The sequence below is a fragment of the Leptopilina heterotoma genome, unplaced genomic scaffold (genome assembly GCF_015476425.1).
Source record: "Leptopilina heterotoma isolate Lh14 unplaced genomic scaffold, ASM1547642v1 Lhet_135, whole genome shotgun sequence".
NCBI lineage: Eukaryota > Metazoa > Arthropoda > Insecta > Hymenoptera > Figitidae > Leptopilina > Leptopilina heterotoma.
In genome coordinates, this window is record NW_025110854.1 from 3,843,384 (window position 1) to 3,865,053 (window position 21,670).

General features: G+C 30.8%; 1 protein-coding gene across 3 annotated transcripts in view; it reads right to left on the minus strand.

Moving 5' to 3' along the window:
* LOC122497674 (LIM/homeobox protein Lhx9-like) overlaps positions 1-16,488 on the minus strand; it is a 124,788-nt gene extending 108,300 nt beyond the window's left edge. Inside the window, exons 1-3 of one of the 3 annotated variants that reach the window (XM_043604922.1) lie at positions 16,250-16,488; positions 11,388-11,618; positions 5,848-6,161 (exon numbers count right to left, since the gene is read on the minus strand). In XM_043604922.1, the coding sequence (XP_043460857.1) occupies positions 5,848-6,128 (281 nt within the window). In that variant the 5' untranslated portion in view covers positions 6,129-6,161; positions 11,388-11,618; positions 16,250-16,488. Of the gene's footprint in view, positions 1-5,847; positions 6,190-11,387; positions 11,619-15,718; positions 16,043-16,249 lie in introns of those variants that run through there. The other 2 variants (XM_043604921.1, XM_043604923.1) reach the window with 2 other exon arrangements.
* Between the last annotated feature and the right edge of the window lie 5,182 nt (positions 16,489-21,670).

The window sequence follows — 21,670 nt, forward strand, 5'->3', positions numbered from 1 at the left end:
CATATTGCCAGTTCCCTGAGGACAACGCGGAGCACACCCTCTTCTCATGCAAGAAATGGGACTTGGAGAGGCAGGCCATGTTCGAAGGTGTAAACAGTCAAGTTTCACCGGAGAACATGGTATCGCTGATGACCCAGTCAGAGGAGAATTGGCGGCAAGTCGAGAACTTCATAATCTCGGTTATGTCGAGGAAGGATCTCGACGGCCGCAAAAAAGCGTAATTTAAACAGCTTTTAATTTGTTTGTTTGTTTTTTTATTAATTTATTTTGTGATTTACTTGTCCTTTTACATTTTTTAATTTGTTTTATGTTTTCAATATTATATACGCGTTTTTTTTCTTTTTTTTATATATCCGTTTGCAATTTTATCTTTTGACTGTTTACACTTAATTAAACATTTGTTTTTTTTTATTACTGTTGTGCTGTTAATTCCGCTTTTATATTGAAATAGTTTTAAACTTTTAACTATGGACACAGGAAAACCGCAAGAGAGAAGAAGAAGGTCGCATTAGCGACAGAGTTGGAGCGCCACCCTCGATGGCTAAAGTCATACGACAGTTCCGAGGGAGGGTAAAGGGCTCCAGAAGAAGGGTTACGGGTTTTAGTGGGTCGGGCTGGTAGTAGGTCGCCAGTTTATTAAATTTACTATAATATATATATTTATTTTTTTTTTTTTTTATATTTCCTTTTGTTTTATCATACCAACCCCACTTAACCTTGGAGTGCGGAATCCAAGGTATCTGTAGGCAGATTTCCCAAAAGTCCCTAAGCAAAAAAAAAATATATAATAATTATAATAATAATAATAATAATATTTAATTTTATTAAAACTTTTTTTTTTATTTTATTTATTTTTTAATAATTTTAAAACTTTTGCATCCTACGCTGTCCTTCCTCATCTATATAATATAAAATCAGACTTTTGTCTGTACATTGCTCACAACTTTAAATTTCGCACATAATTATTCGTTTTAGGCATCAAGGATTCCAAATATATCAAAAAAAAAATAAAAAATTTCGTGTATGTATGTATGTATGTATGTATGTGTGTCGGTATGTCACAGAATCTTTGTTCGCGCATCACTTAAAAACGGCTGAACCATTTGAAACCAAATTTGGCAGAATGTTAGACCTTGGGCCAAGGAAGGTTTATAAATTTACAGATTTGAAAAATATTAATTAGAACGGAAGATATTCAATTTTTTCGAAAAATTCAAAAATCAAAAATTTTCAAATTTTACATTTTTTTAAAAAATGCTTTCATACTTTCTATAATTGAGTATAACTTGTTATTTAGTCACATTTTAGAATAGTTTTGCCAAAAATAATGTCCTATAACTAAGATGTAAGTATAAAATTTTTTTTAAAAAATTCAAAAAATCGAAATTTTTCAAATTTTTTATTTTTTAATGAATTGCTTTTAAACTCTCTATAATTGAGTATTACATGTTATTTAGTCACATTTTAGCATAATTTTTAAAAAATAATATCTTATAACTAAGATTAAAGTATAAAAATGTTTTCAAAAAATTTTAAAAATCACAAATTTTACATGTTTTGATGATTTGCTTTTAAACTCTGTATAATTGAGTGTTACATGTAATTTAGTCATATTTTAGCATAATTTTGCACAAAAAATGATATGACTAAGATGTAAGTATAAAAATACTTTCCATATCAAAAAATCGAAAAAATTATAATTGTTATTAATTACTATCAAGTTTAATTCAGTAGTATTTTTGGGGTTATTTTTATTTTATGAAAATAGTCTTTTTTAAGAAAATATGTTATATACCAGTACCAGTCTTTGACGGGATTTAGTTTACCATAATAGAATTGACAGAGTGTCTACCAATTGCGCGGGGAAACCGATAAATAGCCGGGAGTTTAATTTGACCAGGAAAAACCGGGAATTTTCTTATCAAATTAAAAAAGTTTTATTATATTAATTTGATTTTAAAAACTGCTTTTTACTTTAATTTTTATTGTCTAATTGTCTAATTGTGACACAATTATTTATAATTAGACTCTTCTTTGACTCCAAAAGCTGGTTGTAATTTAGGATTAATTTTTAATACATTAATTGCAGTACTACAAACGCACAAAGTACTACAAGTTGCCAAATACTGTTCCTGAATATCAAATTTGATAGAAAAAAATCTGTCACTGATTGAAATAGTAATATTTTCCTCACGAAATAGTTAATGGTAACTAATTATTAGTTTTTCCCAGTAAAATTTAATTCCCGGCTATTTCCCGGTTGGTAGAAACCCTATCAAATGTATTAGCCGAAACTAAAACCCGTCGAAGACGGGTCCGACAGCTAGTTATATAATATTTTCTCTCTAAATCTGAATAAGTGAAATTTTCACTTTTTTCATGTGTGAACCTTTTTCTCACTTATTAATAAGTAGAATCTACTTATACATAAGTGGAATATTCACTTTTTTATGTGTGAACTTGTCTTCACTTATCAATAAGTGAAATCCCCACTTATGTATAAGTGAAATATTTAGTTAAAAAGAAATTCATCTGCGCATTATATTACAATTTATTATTTATACCAACTTTTAAAAGTTTAAAAACAATGTTTTTATCATTTCAGTTATTATATTAGAAATTTTTTATTTTCTTTAATTATAAAAATTGTCATTTAAAATTTAATAAATTTTTAAAAAAATATTCGGTTAAATATTATATTAACAGTAATCTAATAACTAACTTTTTATTTACTAAGTATTTATATACATATTATATAATAAGAGAAATCTTAAACAAAACGTTAAAGTAGAACACAATAAACTAACTCTTTATAAGTATCACCCAATAATTTTCTATGAGTATAAGGCAACTTATTAAGTGGCATTGTAATGTTTCTCGTTGATCATAAAAGTTAAGCGACATTGCTTGCAGTTAATATTAGGATGGGTGACCGTTTGGGAATTTAGCTTAAAAAAGTTGAAAAATTGACATGTTTATAAGTTTCAGACTGATAATGAGAAGAGAAGAGATTGTTAAATAGTTGATAGTAAATAAATATTTTTTTTATATAATATTGATCCTGATTATTTATTTACATTCACTTCTTAATGTCTGAGTATTCACTTATCTCATAATTGAATATTCACTTATTCATAAGTGAATGTAATTTACTTATTCATAAGTGAATATAATTCACTTATTTCATGTGTGAATATTCACTTATTCTACGTGGAAGAGTTTTGAAACATGGAATAAGTGAATATTCACTTAAAATAAGTGAAATTTCTCTTATTTAGATAATGTAGGAAATTATTTGCTGATGAAGAATTTTAATTAAGGAAGATTTCGACTATATCAGCAATTAGTGACATCTATTAGAAGTCAATTAAACTCTTTGGTTTAGAGTCAGGTGTTATTCTTAAGATAATTATTCCGATATGGTTGTCGGTAAATAATTATATTTTTTGAATTTAATTTTTGATCTGAAAAAATAAGCTGCGTGAACGACTGCACTGTGCATCTGTGAGGACTCGAACCCCAGTTAATAGCTGCCTTTCGCGGGACTAACGCCTACCAATGCACCATGCCAACACAGCCTGGACGTTCACGTTTCTTATAATCTCAGATCAAGCCCATACACTAGTCGAAGAGCTGTATAGTTAATGTAGGAAATTATTTGCTGATGAAGAATTTTAATTAAGGAAGATTTCGACTATATCAGCAATTAGTGACATCTATTAGAAGTCAATTAAACTCTTTGGTTTAGAGTCAGGTGTTATTCTTAAGATAATTATTCCGATATGGTTGTCGGTAAATAATTATATTTTTTGAATTTAATTTTTGATCTGAAAAAATAAGCTGCGTGAACGACTGCACTGTGCATCTGTGAGGACTCGAACCCCAGTTAATAGCTGCCTTTCGCGGGACTAACGCCTACCAATGCACCATGCCAACACAGCCTGGACGTTCACGTTTCTTATAATCTCAGATCAAGCCCATACACTAGTCGAAGAGCTGTATAGTTAATGTAGGAAATTATTTGCTGATGAAGAATTTTAATTAAGGAAGATTTCGACTATAATATAATTATCTTAAGAATAACACCTGACTCTAAACCAAAGAGTTTAATTGACTTCTAATAGATGTCACTAATTGCTGATATAGTCGAAATCTTCCTTAATTAAAATTCTTCATCAGCAAATAATTTCCTACATTAACTATACAGCTCTTCGACTAGTGTATGGGCTTGATCTGAGATTATAAGAAACGTGAACGTCCAGGCTGTGTTGGCATGGTGCATTGGTAGGCGTTAGTCCCGCGAAAGGCAGCTATTAACTGGGGTTCGAGTCCTCACAGATGCACAGTGCAGTCGTTCACGCAGCTTATTTTTTCAGATCAAAAATTAAATTCAAAAAATATAATTATTTACCGACAACCATATCGGAATAATTATCTTAAGAATAACACCTGACTCTAAACCAAAGAGTTTAATTGACTTCTAATAGATGTCACTAATTGCTGATATAGTCGAAATCTTCCTTAATTAAAATTCTTCATCAGCAAATAATTTCCTACATTAACTATACAGCTCTTCGACTAGTGTATGGGCTTGATCTGAGATTATAAGAAACGTGAACGTCCAGGCTGTGTTGGCATGGTGCATTGGTAGGCGTTAGTCCCGCGAAAGGCAGCTATTAACTGGGGTTCGAGTCCTCACAGATGCACAGTGCAGTCGTTCACGCAGCTTATTTTTTCAGATCAAAAATTAAATTCAAAAAATATAATTATTTACCGACAACCATATCGGAATAATTATCTTAAGAATAACACCTGACTCTAAACCAAAGAGTTTAATTGACTTCTAATAGATGTCACTAATTGCTGATATAGTCGAAATCTTCCTTAATTAAAATTCTTCATCAGCAAATAATTTCCTACATTAACTATACAGCTCTTCGACTAGTGTATGGGCTTGATCTGAGATTATAAGAAACGTGAACGTCCAGGCTGTGTTGGCATGGTGCATTGGTAGGCGTTAGTCCCGCGAAAGGCAGCTATTAACTGGGGTTCGAGTCCTCACAGATGCACAGTGCAGTCGTTCACGCAGCTTATTTTTTCAGATCAAAAATTAAATTCAAAAAATATAATTATTTACCGACAACCATATCGGAATAATTATCTTAAGAATAACACCTGACTCTAAACCAAAGAGTTTAATTGACTTCTAATAGATGTCACTAATTGCTGATATAGTCGAAATCTTCCTTAATTATAATTCTCTTATTTAGATTTAGAGAGTTCAAGTTATTCACAGAAAAGTAGTTTAATTGATTTAATATTTTAAAAGAAAAATGATCGAAAAATTAAGATTGAAGATCTAACAATCACAGGCTGTTTAATATAATTTGATCTACACAATTCACAAATTTGTTTTAGAAAACCAAATTACTTAATTAATTTCATTTAACTATATTTTTGTTATTCTAAAGAACAAAATATTTGTTTAAACAAATTTAATTGAATCCATAATAACGTGTATGGTTTATGCAAATAAAAATGATGAATTAAAATTTGGTTGAATTAAACAAACTTTCTGTAAACTGTATAACAATGCGTTTATTTATTTTTTTAATAAAGAAAAACATTTTTATATATTTTAAGATATTTTTTTTCTTTAAATTTTTTTGAAGAGAAAAAAGAAAGTTGAGATGTTTTGAAATAGAAAATATGATACATATGCAAGGTATGAATTAAAAAATGTTGTGGTTTATGTTGTCGACGATTTTAATTGACGAGAAGGAAGTATATATTACATATATACATGTTTATGAGAGGGGAAAAAAGATGTGCGAGAAAGATACGAACCGATAGTAATCTTCTTTGCAATAAATGTTGCCGTCTCTGGCGAAACAAGTCAACTCGGTAGCCAATGGAACCCGGCAATGGCAGCATCTTAAGCAACCGCAATGCCAAGCACGATCTGCAGCTCTTAGGTACCATCTTTCTGCTATCTCCTTTCCGCATCCACCGCAGCCAAGTGAACCACCTTCCGGACTTGTTCTATCGCCGCTTCCAATTTGACGATTGCCGACGGCACCATCCCCAGGCGGGGGTGTTGTACCACCACAACCCACTTCCTTTAGCATCGCTTCTCCTTACTCTGCTTTCTTGTCCGCATCCTAAGAATGGTTTCATTTTTCTTCATTCCTTTTTGCAAATAATTCATTTACTTTTTTTAGAAAAGCTTTTCCTTAATACTTTTAAATTTCTGAAAATTTCATTTCTATTATACACTGAGAAAAAAGAGGACGCATTACAGCACATTTTCGATCCATGTTGCGCGACTCAACCCTGAATTCTTCTACACACTTTCTGGGGCGTGCGCACGCCCCAAAGAGCGTGTAATACGCTTCAAATACAGCTCGCCTCGACTCAGAGGTCCGCTGCAAGCCCCAGAAAAGTGTCTAGCAGAACACAGGGTTGAGTTGCGCAACATGAATCGAAAATGTGCTGCAACGCGCCCTCTTTTTTCTCAGTGTAGTTACAAAAACTTGTTTATTTGTATATATTTTTCTCAAGTGATACACTTTCCAGTAGAAAAGTTTTTCTTTAGTCGCCAGACATAATTCAATGATGAAATTATCTATCTCTCGTGTAAAATTACTTTTCTTTATACTTAAGAGTAAAAATTCAGTAATATATTACTGAAATAAATAAGAAAAAATGAAAAACAGATTAACATTCAGTTGAAATAAAATAAAGACAAAATATACTGTAATAGGTACTAAATAAAGTAATTTATTTAATTTAATTTATAGAAGTAGAAATTTTTTCTTCTCTCCTCTAAGAGTTCATTTGAGAAAACAAGAAAGAAACATTAAAGAGTGTATGAATATACATACGTATTTCTAAGTAGTGTAGGAAAGAAGGCAGTGACTGAACACACGAGAATCTATGAATGAAAAGGATTCCCTCTTGTTAATGCCAGAATATGTCAGGGTAGTAAATCAGTACCGAATCGAGCCGGTAGCTAATTAGTAGGAGGACCTTGCAAACGATGCGATGGTAGGTTGTTGTGTACCCTACTCGAGTCAGTGTCCATTACATTTACGAGCCACCACGTGGTTTCCGCGAGTGTTATACGAAGTGACGTTGTCTTAATCACTGTATATATTATATCTATATATACTTCCATTCAAATAATCAATTAATGGGACAATTAAGACATCTGATTTGAAGAAAAATATTTATTCCAAAATTAAAGTGACAAATTTGTTTTTATATTAATATTTTATTTTCTCCAATGAAAAAATTCTTTTAATATAATTTCCTGCCTGGAATGATTCATCGGAAAATGTATCTCCTCCTGATGATTCTTTCGGAATAATTTCTGTCGGTCTATTAGGAACATATTAATTGGATTTCTAAAAAGATTTTATTAGTTTTATTTCTATTAGATTCGAAATGACATTGGATTTTTGACGGGATTTCATTAAACTACTGACAGGATTCAATATAATTTTCATTAAGAGGGAAATTCCAACGGAATTTTATGAAATTTCCGACGGGAATGGAGGGGGAAATGTTTAGAAAACAAACATGTTCTTAGAGATTTTTAGAATACTCAGTATCTATACATAAAAATATCTACAGTAAAAAGTTGTGCATTAATTGAAATTAGTTAAAAAGTTTTATTAATTCATTTTTAGAGTATATACTCGTGCAGAAAATGCCCCACTTTGCCCTATTTAAAACAGGGTTCTGGTCGGGGCCTGGACAGTTTTCCCTATTAATTTTTTTTTTAAATAAAGTTTTTAGAATTCCTTTTTGTTGTAGAAGCTATTATCAATGAAAGGCAATCATTATTTTAGTTATTTAATAATTTTTTTATTTTAGGGGTTTGACTAGAATTCCTAGCCAGAACCCCAGGTAGGGTGTTTATTAGATTTTAGATAAGGTACTGATCAGGGCCTCGACAGTTTTCCTTGTTTAAATAAAGTGTAAAAAAATTAAATCTCTAAAATTACTTTTAATAAAAAATAATGAACAATTGAAGAATACAATTAAAGAGAGTAATTATACTATCGTTTTAATAATTCTTTTATTTTGTGGGTTTGACCAGAAATTCTGGCCAAAACCCTAAGTGGGGTGTTCACTAGATATGAAATATGGCTCTGATCAGGGCCTCGACAGTTTTCCTCGTTTTAAAAGCATGTAAATAAATTTAATTTTTTAAAATTAACTTTTTTAATACAGTTATTTAAGTTAAAAAGCGTGTTCTTTTAAAACACTTTATAAAATAATAATGGTAATATATTTAAAAAACGAAAATACATATAATTTTATTTTCCTTTAAGTACAATATTATAATAAAGTTTATTTATTAATAAAAACAACTAAATTATAAATAACGAATAATAATAGTTATTAAATAATTAATTATTATACATTTATTTAAAAATAAAAATAATGAATTTAAAAAATAATAATTAATAAACAATTATTAACGAATTATACTTAATGAATTTTAATAATTTATTAATTTGTAGGATTGAATTTATCATTTGGTTTGTATATATATTATATTATTTTAATAATAATAATTATTTTATATTATATTAGCTTAAAGTGAGAAAATGATTCGGAGAGATTGTTAAATTTAACACCTTCAATATTTAATAACTATTTTTTAAACATAATTAATAAATTTGAATAAAATATTTATTTATTACTTATACATTTGAAAACAGAAATTATAACCTTTATTAATATTATAAAATTATGGAGGCAGAAAGGAGCGACAACCTCCAAAAGAAAAATGAATTACAGTCGGGTCCCCATACTGTTACATTTCCAGAAATTTCCCACTCCTCCAGACTCAGCTCTGTTATGTGCTCAAAGTATGCCTACTGCGCAACTTTCAGGAACGTAAATATATACACCTCAAGTTTGGCCTAGAAGTATATGCCCTCTTTTCTTTGGGCTTAAGAATACGGCCCTGAAAATTGGTGACGTAACGTGACGTCACCTAACACTTCTGAATTTGGAGGTTATGCAAAAACATAACACTACTGAGGACATAACAGTTTGGAATCTAACAGTATGGGGACCTGACTGTAATCATAAAACCAAAAATTATATTTTTCAAAAATTTTTAAGTTTTTCTATTCTTGAAATTATATTATTTTTATCATTTTTACTTTTAAATTAGTCAAAATGACTATAATACCTCATTATGTTATGTACCTATAAATATGTTGTGTTCATTATGTTTCTAATATAATAATATTTTTAATTACAGTAATTTTATTGTAATTTCTTTTGAATAAAATTAACCTCACAAAATAGGGCAATTTTAAGAAAAACTGACGAGCCCCTGACCAGTTTTTCCCTAAGTAGGGCATTGGTCGGGAACAGCGTCACTCACTAGTCGGGCCTGGTCATTTTCTCTACCCAGAGCCACACCAGCGATCGGGAAAACTGTCCAGTACCCTATCAGGCCCACATTTTAATTTCTGCACGGGTTACAATATACAATAAGATTGGAAACTGTAGATAATAATTAGCAATCATTATTCATTACGCCCCGGCTCGGGCTGTATTGCTCCAGAAAAACTGTTGTAGAATAAAAAGTAAGAGTCATATCGGGACGTTTGTAGTCTTAAAAGAAAGGTGAGATACCAGAGAAACTTTTCTGGGAGATAAACATTCAATTAGAACAAAAATGTCCGAGTAAAATAACAAAGAGTGGAAAGTTAGCCATTACGCCCCGGTCTCCCCTAAGTCCGGGGGAGATGGCCATAGTTTTTTAAAAGCACTGTAAAAATTAAAAAAAAGCAATTTTTGTCAAAACTTTTATTGATAATTAAACATTGAACACTTAACTTTAAAGTACCAAAAAAAAAATATTTTCATTGTCCGAATGAGATGGCCACATGTATGCGGGAGAAATGGCCAATACTTATAATTTTTTACATTTAGCTTAAACTTAATTTTAATCTTTCAAATTACTTTTTTCTTATTTTCTGTTGTTCACATTTTGAACATTTATCATGGAATTCAGTGCAGTTTTCATGTAGCCAAAAATTTCAAATACTGCACTTAGTCCAATTTCAATCAATGTCGTTTGATTGTAACTTTCGCATAAACCTACAAAAATATCACTACTCAATAAAACTTAAAATTAAAAAATATGTTCACAGAAAAAAAGATAGTATAAATTTTGTTGCGGGAAATTTTAACCAATGCTAATTCACATAGAAAGTGGCGCCCTCACTTAGGTGAAAATTTGTTGCAGCGAATATTTACCCCAAAATCAGGTTAAAATTTAAACTTTGTTTTTCTAGTGTTAAAAATAACAATAAGCAATAAGAAATATAAAATTCTCAAATTATTTTAGACCCATGCAAAAAAATGTAGAAGGATTACACTAACATTTTCATTATTTTCCAACAATTTATTGTTTACATTTATTAGTAGTCACAAAAGGTTGAAGAATAACCCATAATAAGTGATATTTCTTTACAAATTCTGCAAAATATTTGAACTGGTCATCTCCCTGGACTTACCCTAATTGTTAGTGAGCTTTACTAATTGCTTAGTAGAATTCTACTATCAATGAGTAGAACTGTTTTATTAATAGTCGATAAAACAGTTTCATTAATTCATTTAGTAAAATAAGTAACTTTCAATTAGTCAAATTCTACTAAAACATTAGTAATATTTTACTAAAAATTATTAATATTCTACTAATTGAAAAGGGAAAATTATATTAAATTAGTTAATTAATTAATTTTAATTAGTTTATTATTATTATTAGTCGTCCATGAAAACTACTAAAAATTTGTAAAATTTTACTATTTCTTAGTAGAATTTTACTAATACAGATTTAGAGAGTAGTCAAAAATCGGAGAAATTTACACCAAAAAGATTGAAAAATTGTTTTTTCAATCTCACAAGTGTAAATGTTTGCATTTCATTGGATTAAAGTTTTTAATCTATCCAATGAAATGAAAACATTCACACTTTTCGAGATTGAAACTATATTATTTTCAATCTTTTGGTGTAAGGTTCGAGTCTTATTTTTAACAGAGTAAATTATACTAGATCGATAGGAAGAGAAAAAATGGAAGACAATGAAAAGAAGGAAAAAGTAGTAGTATTAGTAGAGAGTAGGAGGGGTAGAATGAAAGGATGATAAAAAGATTGAAAAGAAAAAAATATATATAAGAATGAAGAGGGGAAAGAAGAAGAAGAGTCTTGAGAAGAAAAGACACGGCAAGGAAAGTAGGACGCCCCTGGTCTTTCGGCTTATGTCACGAGGATCCCCGTCACACTATCTTCGTCTGAGAAATTTTAATGATCGCCTTCTTCTCTCGACTCTTCTCTGCGCTTCTTTTACCTACCTGGATTCGATTCTCAGCCAGTTGGAAGCTTCAGAGGCGAATTCCGTTGGTCCACGATTGTGAATTGCAGCGAAAGCCTGCTGCTGCTGCTGCTACTCTCCTCGATGGGTCTTCCTTCTAGACTTTTCGATATGAAATCCTTCCTGTTACGATTCGTGTTCTATTATTACTGTAGTACTTCTTTTTTCCGTAACACAACCCACAAACATTAGATGACTTGACAAAATACTTCTGAAAATAAAAATTATATTTCTCATATTAATATTTTTGTCCAACATTTTTGGGTTTAGAATAAGTCAATATATCCTGAAACTATGAGTGTAGACTGCGAAAGTAAAGTCTTGAAACATACAAATAGTAGGGTTTTTTTCTTAAATTCAATCCACTTTGAGGCTCATAATAAAAGTAAAATTAGTTTTCTAATCTGAATCTGAAGCAGTAGTTTATAAGTGATTAAAAATTGATATCATACCTGATTTGTTAAAACACAAAGAACATAAATAATCGCGTCAGTAATGCAGTGTGTCGTGCGTGCGTGTTAGGTTAATGATAGAATAGGTATACAAGCGAGTGAACAAATTTTCTACATTAGATAAAATTAAAACTAATATAATTTTAATTTATATATACATAGTTATAATTAATACTAATAACAAATCTCTTAAAGGATCCGTTTATTTTACACTTCTGGGGTAGCAGCTAGTTTTACTTGCTAGTTTCCGACTAGATATTCTAGACTTTTACCCGATTTGACGACCGTTATGAAAGTAGTTGGGTTCCAACTATTTTCCCTAATCAGTTCCCCACTACAGAAAGGGACTTCTGACTAGAACCCCATCAAACTCCAATTTTAATTTCTTCATGGGTTGTTTATAATGTTAAAAATTGAAATGTTTTAATGACTTATTTAACATTGATGACAGTGAACTAAGATTATTTTCATGCATCTCTTTCTTGAATAACGGTGGTAATTTCTACATGGAGGTAGATGAGCAAATTGAAAATTTTATCTCAGTTTGGAAATATTCTTTCTTTTTCTGTTTGGCCTGATGAGGGTGGTCAACTTTGGCCAACGGAACATTGCTATTTTTGATGTTAGACATTGAATTTTTTATTCAATTTTACTTTTTCATGATCATTTTTATTTTGCTTTACTTATTCATTCATGAAAGGATTTAACTCTAATCATTTTTCAACTTTCGTTAATTAACTAGGTAATAAGATACCTTATAGAAGGAAGAAAATCTTACTTTAAGATAAGAATACTTAAAACTAGAGTGAACTTCTTATCAATATGCTTTTGATTCAAAATTCACATGCGTCATAGATTAAATGTCATAATTTAGATAAATGTAACAATTCTATCTTTCATTCTTGTCCACCTACTGCAATGTAATGTAAATTGAAAATAGATAAATAAATAATTAAATAATTAAATACACAAATAAAATTAAGCAGTTTATTGCACCGGGCCTTGGCCTGGGAGCTCGGCAATCGGGCTTTGTGCCATGGCCCCAATCGGTTTTATTGTTTCACCCCGGTTTGGAGATGCCCAGTCTGGATCCGGCTAGGGCCCTGTCAAGTTTCTACACGGGACTGTTAACTTGAAAGTATTAAATTGTAATGAAGTCATACCAAAAATGTGGATCTAAACATAAATTGATTTAAATATTTGTTATCAATTTGATACTTTTAAGATAACTATATGTTGTCATATATTTTAAAATTATCAACATTTCAACATGTTGACAATCGCTGTAAAAACTATTCCGGAAAATTTATGAAAACTGTCTTGATAATCTTGTATCTTAAATGTAACTTAATCTATACGTTTTACTTATAATGAAATAGGCTAGTTTTAAATCATTTTTGTTTTCAGACGTATAAAGGGTTGCAGACTTTGTTTTTTCTGTGTATGTTAATCTGAATTTCACAAGTAGATTAGATCTATAAGCATTTTATTTTCACACAATTTAAAGATTAAATTAAAAAATACTCTTACTTTTAAGAGTGAATTATAACTTTACCTTTATTTTAAAATAAGATTTTTCTTTTAATGTAAAACTTTTTAAAATTGAGACACAAAAGGGTCTAAATTCTGTAGTTTTTTGCAAATTGAAATTTAAGCAAAATTTGTTATTATTTTTTTAAGAAACCATAGAGTTTAAAGATAAAAAATAAAAGACTTTATGTTTCCTGTGAAAGAGCTTTTTATTAGGAATTAAGCTTTTTAATTACACGGAGAGACCCACATTTGTAAAAATTACTAAAAATGATTGCAATGACCGGAAATAAGGGGACTTTTAGCATAATGTACTACAGAATTAGATAAATTTACAAAAGAAATAGATAAATTTGCTACATTGAAATAGCAAGTTTTAATATTTTGTGTAAGAGTTGTAAATGTAGCAAAAATTGATTATAGTTTTCTCTAATTTAATTAGACAAAGTCTGACAAATGAAAACATTTTCCACTAAAACCTACTATCCACTGTAGTAATTTTTGGTGAGCAAGTGTGGCTAGCGAGTGCAGTCATATGGCGCCTGCATTTCTATTGGTTGCTAACTTCGTCAATCTCCGTAAATGAGCCGATGACATCCGATCATTGACAGTGACTATGTTTCGCGTATATGTAAAATAAATTTGGATATTATCTACAATAATTAAATATAAAGTGAAACGTAGGTCGTTCGTTATCTCAGAAATTGACCATTATAAATTAATAAATTTTGCATTTATTCCTGTCCCAAGAACTATGTCTTATAATAAGTTGTTAAAAGTAAACTGCTTTCTCGTAAGTGCTGTAAATTTTCATCATTCAATATATAAGGAAACAAAGATGTATACTTTCAGTGAAATTCGTTGTCGTGCGTGCAGTTGTGTATTAGTGTAGTAATTAACCGCGTCTATACATATAAGTGAAATAAACATGTGTGTGTCTTCAAATATTTATCCAACAAATATATAAGTGTGACTTCATTAGTCAAGAATTGACGGGAAACCGGCGACAAAAATCCGTATTTTTTCTTTCACTCTTTCTTTCTGCATTTACAAACGACTATAGTAATTTTACGTACACAATATTTCTGAGTTTACTACAGTTGTTTGTAACTATTGGGCGAAATAGTAAGAAAATTTGTTAATTTGGTGAACATTTGTCGGATTAGTGACTTAGTGTAGAAAATAGTAAAAAATACAAAAAGTCCCCTTATTTCCGGTGGTTGCAATGTGAAAATAGTAAATTCTAGTGTGATTTTATACAAAAATTAGTAACCTCGGTCTCTCCGTGTAAGCTTGTTATTATTCTTTGCTACTATTTTTTATATTTATGATGATTAAAAATCAAATAGAAAAAAAGCTTTTTTGTACTATAAGTAATTGCACTTTATTTATGAATCTTATTTTCTAGTGCTTTTTGAAGAATTATTTTATGTACGAAGAAACAATTGCTACCGTCGGCAGAATAATATTATGTGCTTGATACTTAATTGTAATATGTTTTCAATTAATTTATTTTAATTTCAGTAAATTAAGGCAAATTATTTTGCATTCTTTCATTTAATTTTTATTCCATATTAATTAATGAAATTTTATTACAAATATTAATTTTCTTAGTATTTTACTATGTTTTCATTGTTTTTTTTATTACTACTTTATAACTATTTACTGTTGATTTTAATAATAATATAATTTACTATTGTTTTTATTATTATACTATTAATGTTATTGTTATTATTATTATTACTGAATAGTAGTTCAAATAATATAATAATTGTCAAAATATCATTGTTATATAATAGTATAATAGAAGTGTATTATAAATATAATATAAATACTCAAAATAATAGTAGATGTGGTTTTTTTAATATTAGAATTTGAACTCTTGCCAGCTCTTCAATTAAAAAGTGTCGGTGTACATACCTTTCATCATCATTAGATTTTCAATTCATGTCGAACTAGACTTTATAAGTATCAAACAATTTTGATTTATAAAAAAATAGACTTGTATCTATTTTTTATTTATCATAGCCAGAAAATTTTGATCGCTCAACCGAAATATTATTGTTACGGAAGCTGAATGTTAGAAGCATTAATTGAATAATTTTGGAAAAGACATTGTACAAAATAAAAAAAGTAAATGAGGAAAAATTGAATTAACCAAAAACAAATAAAGTTTATTTTAATTTTTACTTGATTCATTATTGTCTGATTTATTTTGGTCTTTGTTATATTCTATAATATTTGGTTGATTCAGTCAAATTTATTTTCTGCGGAGAAAAAAACTGCAGAGTAAAAAGTCATTTTCATTTAGGAAAAAAATTCCCCTTACACAAAAATTATCCCAACGAATACAGATTCCGACAATAATTTCAAAGCACAATGATCCTTCATTTAGTTAAATCTTCGAATTTTGGTGCATGAGGATCTTTCTCTTTTTCTGGTTGTATATATATATATATATATATATACATAAATAGACGTCTGGTTAAAAGAGCAAAAACATAAAGCATCCTCTCATCAATAAAATGAAGGTCTTCGAGTCACGTAAATCGCAAATCACCGATATCTTCTTGCCTCTTTTCCGGTCATCGGGAGAAGTTCATTTACCGCACGCGACAAGAAGATGGAGCAGGGTAGGCACGATCGCGTGGCATTTGATTCACGTATACAGAAAGGCCAACTCGAATCAGTAAGAGCAACAACAGCAGCAGCACCACCACCAGACACCACCACCACCACCACCACCATCAGTTTTATAGTAGCGCGCAACTCGTTCGTTGTTTTATATATATATATATATATATATATATGTATTGGTGCGGAGAGTAATTAGCGAGAATACAAAATGCTGAACGCGTACCGGTCCTCTGCTCTCGAGTTCAGGACGATCGGCCGGAGCCAGTGACGCGATAGCTGGAACAGTATGAAGGTATCATCGCTGGAAATCGATATGTTAACTTGAAACGAAGCACATCACGAGAAAAAGGGGGTAAACAAAAAAACGGAGAAGAAGAAGAAGAAGGAAACAAATAAACAAACAAATTTCGCCGAACGTTGAATCTAAAACGCCGCTGATATGACGAAGACGAGTTTGGAACGTGAAAGCGTCCCCCCGGTGTTTTAGTCGTCGAGCTAGAGAGGCAGGAACGCGGCACAGACGTCAGGAAGGAAGAAAAGAGGGATGGCTGGTGGAGCGCCGGTAGTGTTCAGAGAGAGAGAGAGAGAGGTTGGAGGGGAGGGGTTTTGCTAAAGCAATGATCAAGGGATGGGGACGTAGGGGCATCCCCGACGCCAGGCGTTTGCGCTCTTGTGAATATTCCCATACCCCTTGATTGCATACGTGTGTGTGTGTGTCTGTGAACGAAATCCTCAACCGCACGTCACGACGCCCTCCGCATCCCTCTCGAATCTACCACATCTGACGCTTGCTGCATCAGATTTCAACTATATTCGTGCATCTCAAGAAAATAGTTAAATCCAGGGAATTGGATATTCGCTCGATGGGAATCGGATTACATGAGTTTGCCATTTCCCCTGGCATGGCGCAGTACTGGTCCAATATTACATCGTTATTACAACGCTGAATTTGTAAGGAGTAAAATTAAGAGGGTTGAAATTTTACTCCTCAGCATTAACTCTGAGAAGAGTTCACTTTTACTACCTCACAACTTCTAATTCTTCTTCTTCAGGAAAAACACAGTCAGAAACCGTTTACATCTTAAAACCAAAATGATTGAAAAGTATAGCGTATTTTTAACCTTAAAACTAGATGAAGTCATTACTATATATAGATTAAGTCAATGTTAGGACTTAAAACAATACTTTCAAGGCTAAAATGCGCAGTCAAAAATGTTTCTAATTATGTAAACGGTTTTAGTCAAAAGCGTACTGAAAGTAAGATTTATTTTTGACAGTGTATAATTCGGAAAATGTTACTCTCTCCGAAGGCTGATTGATTGACTTTAACTTCCAAACTTTTCTATATATAGTTAAATGCGGTATTATAGTATTCTATACTGTGAATTTGTTGAGTGTAGGAGTAAAATATAATAATTTTATAGTCAACTTTCCAGAATTTCTACAGAACCTAGTAATCATGAAAAATCGTGTAATTTTTAAAAGTTCTCTGAAAATCGTGGAAAAGGTAGAACTTTTAAAAGTTTATAAATTTTTCAAGTGTTCTTTTAATAATTTCGAAAATATTCAGATTTATTTTTAAAAAATTTGAAACTCGACTTGAGTTACCTTTAAATTAAAAATTAAATTAATTTTCAAAAATTTAAAGTTAATTTGATAATAATTCTTTAATGCTAATTCCTAATTATAGTATTATTTTAACTCTGAAATGATTTTACGACATGTCCAATAAAAAATTGTCAAAAAAATGTACACCGAAAAAATATAGAAAGATTTTAGTCAATATTTTGGATTTTGAAGTAAGCCTTACATATAATAGTTGAACATAACCCAATGGGATATGACATTGTAGAGCTAATGCCTACCACCGACTTGCCTAATGTGCAACCGAGCCTCGACAATTAGTGCTGGTGCAGTACAGAATTTTTGTCTCCCCAAAATTCAGACAAGTCTCGGCGTCAAGTACTGGCTGAGTATAGCAAATTTTTTTTCATAACGCGGTGCAGAAAAGGGCACTTTTTTGCACCTTGTTATGAAAAATATCGTTCATAACTAGTGCTAGCAGTTGCCAATTTTTGAACGAGCACTTTTTTGGAACTTTTTTTGGAACTTAGCGAAGCTTTGCTTCGCCTACAGTTTGTTTCAAAAAAAGTGCTCATTCAAAAATTGACAACTGCTCGCACTCGTTACGAAATATACTATTATACAATTCTCTTTGGCAACATTGCTTTTTATTTCATATACTTGAAAGAAATAGTAAAAAAAATTATGAATGTTTATAAATGTAAGTTAATTGAAAAAAGTTAGTATATATGTATGATTAGTACAGTAAAATTTTAAATAAAATAAGTGACGTTATTTAATTTAATAATTAAAAATTTAGATTAATTTATATTATTTACATTTATTATTTCTAACTTATCCCTACTTTTTTCTCATCTTTGATTCAATAATTGTAAGTCTCAGTGATACTGAGAAATGGAAACTTTACTGCACACACGCGTCGTTAACATATAGTGGTTAGAGCATAGTGTCTACACGGAAAAAATTTTGGGTGACGGGCCGTTCCAAGTAGACTGACAATTTACGAATGCGATACGACTCTAGTTTGGAGGAGCCGCATTTCCAACTCGGGCGTGCTGAGCGCCCAAGATGCGGCTATTGCAGTCTCAAGGTTTTGAGTCTCAAATCTTGGGTGTTCAGTGACACCGACATAGGAACGCAGATTTTCCGAACTGAGATCGCAGCACATCCAAACTATAGTTCCTCCACTTTCCGACGATTGGGATTGCACGGTACTCAACATTTCTTCAGTGTATAGGTCTGTAGGCTCCTATTTCCTCATACGCAATTTTGTTTATTTTAAAGTTCATGTTTATCGGAGTTGGGAGTAAAAATTTCAGAGCTAAAAGTTAAGTCAAATTTTATAGCCTTTCGGAGTTAAAATTTATAATTAAAATCTATTACTATTTTTTTATAGTAAAATTTGGTAAAATTCATCTAAAATAAGTTATAATTTGTGTTAACTCTTTCCGGAGTTAATGTAAATGTCAAAAAGAGTTAAAATCCCCCACTTATATCAAATCTGTAAGAGTAAATTCGTACTTTTATAATTATTATCAGATTTTAACTAATTTAATGTCTACTAATTACTACTTAACCAATTTTTTTTCACTAATTAGATAAAAAAATTTATCTCTGCTAGCTTTCGACCAAATAATTTCCAATGAAGGATGCAAAAATTTTTTCTCATTGATAAAAAAATATATGCATAATTAATTATTATTCTTGTCCCGTCCCGTGTGGAAATTGCCCGACTTCGCCTTATTTGAAAAAGGGCACTGATGAGGATTTAGTGAGGCCAACCACACTAGTACTGTCTAGATAGGTGGTAATAGGGCACTGACTAGAATGCTTTCATTTTCCAAATAGGAAAATCTAACTAGATCTATTTATGCCCCTATTAAGTATTTAAATTAATTATTAATTTCATTGAAAAATCCTAATTTCTAAATAATAAGCAATGAAATTAATCAGAAAAATAGTTCTAAACGCATATTAAAATACTATTTAAAATATAAAAACTATTTGAGCAAAAATATTTGCTATTTTTAAATTTCAAAATATTGCACTTTTTCTCACAAGTGGTAAAGAAATGTTCTGTTTAGTATATAAGGACGATGAGAAAGTAGATTCATAGCGTGCGAGTTAGTGTTAGGTATGCGTTAGTGTTAGTGTTAAGTTAGTCATAGGTTGATTGGTCGAAACAGTGTTGTTTACATGTGTGTTTGTTCAGTAACTTGTTCAGTATTACTGGCGCAATATTACGCCTGTCGTAAATTTTTGCTTTGGTATTTAGAAAAACTAATGAGGCGCTAAAGAGGCCCTCTAGTTAAATCCCCACATTGTGTTTTTCTATTCAGGCAGTGACAAGGCAATCTAGTTAGAACCTCTCTATCTTTACACATCATCACCTGATATTTCAAGCGTGACGAAGTTAGGCGGGACCTGACTAATTTTCCTAGTTTGCGCCTTACTAAACGAAAGGACGTCTATTCAGGGCCTTACTAAGTCCTATTTTCAATTTCTACACGGGGTTGTTTATTACACACTTTTAAAATCTACAATTATAATATCAGCTTGAATTGCAATCTATTCCTCTCAAAATAATAATAATAATTATAATAATTACTAAGGAAACAAAATTTTTAAATAGAAAATATAAAACTTTGAAAAAAATTGTCTAACAATATTAATAAAACTAAAAATGGGAAAATATTAAAAAAAGAAAAAATACTGTGACTGAAGTGACACTAAAGGAAGAGGGAGCGCATGTGTCTGTGAAGGAGTGAGAGAAGGTAAAAATATACGCGGGGTAAAGCGCGACCTCGTCTGTAAGCTAGGCGCGGCCTTTCAGCCTCCCGCTCGATAGGAGTCTGATGTTCAGCCAATGGAAGAACGGTTCATGATAAAGCCGTTAGCCGATTGGTTGCAGCTGAAGCTCCCTACTGACAACGAGATGAGACAAGGAGAGAGAAACAAGTTTGCAGCATCCGCGTTCACAAACATACTATATACATATATGTGTACCGAGAATGCGAGTCATCTGGTGGTAGAATTTGAAAACTGGGATAAATTACAATATCTACTTAAATCTCACACTGCTGAACTACACTTTTTCCATTCCTCTCAATTGAGATATATTTTTAGTGTGAAATTCACACTTTACTAATTATCGAGTTTTGCGAGAGTTTTTCTTTACATTTTTTAATACATTTTCATCATAATGAGAAATTACTTTCTTAATTTTTTGTTTTTTGAATTACATATATAGAGCCAATGATTTACTTTCCGATTTTGTATAACTCTATAAGAGTGAAATGTAGAGTCTTTTAATTCCTTAACTACTTTCATAACGGTCGTCAGATCGGGTACTAGTCTAAAATATCTAGTAGGGGACTAGTAGGTAAACCTATCTGCTACCCCACTAGTAAATAAGAGGATCCTCTTAGAATGAATTAGTATTATTTATAACTATATCTAAATGAAAATTATATTAGTTTTAATAATATCTCGTGTATAGAAAATTTGAGTTGGGTTCTGACAAGGTCCCAAAATTTATGTGTATAAATTTAAAGTTCGCTCGCTTGTATATCCTATCATTAACCTAACACGCTCGCACGACACACTGTATTACCGACGCGATGTCACAGGTATTCCGAACCACTCTTATATACTAGCTTCTCACTTTCTTCTGCGCTTGTGAGAATCGTTATCAAAGAATATTCTGTTTTAATTAATCATTTTTTTACAAAATGTCTTCTTTAAATATTACCTACTATTTCTGCATGCTTAAGGTAAATTTTTAAATTAACAAAGAATGACACGTAGGTAAATTTCTACATAATTATATATTTACGAGTTGAAAGTATCTCTCAAGAAAAAGTAGGAAAAAAATGCCATCGTGGGACTTGTATAGACAATCAGTGACTGACTGTTTGCTTCTGCAATTAGTAAAAAGTAACTGATTGTCAGTCAAAAAATAACTGATTATTAGTCAAAATTAACTGAAAAATTAGTTAAATTTGATTAATTGAATCAGTCAAAAAAAGTGTTAAAATATTGGTTATATTTTTACTTTCTA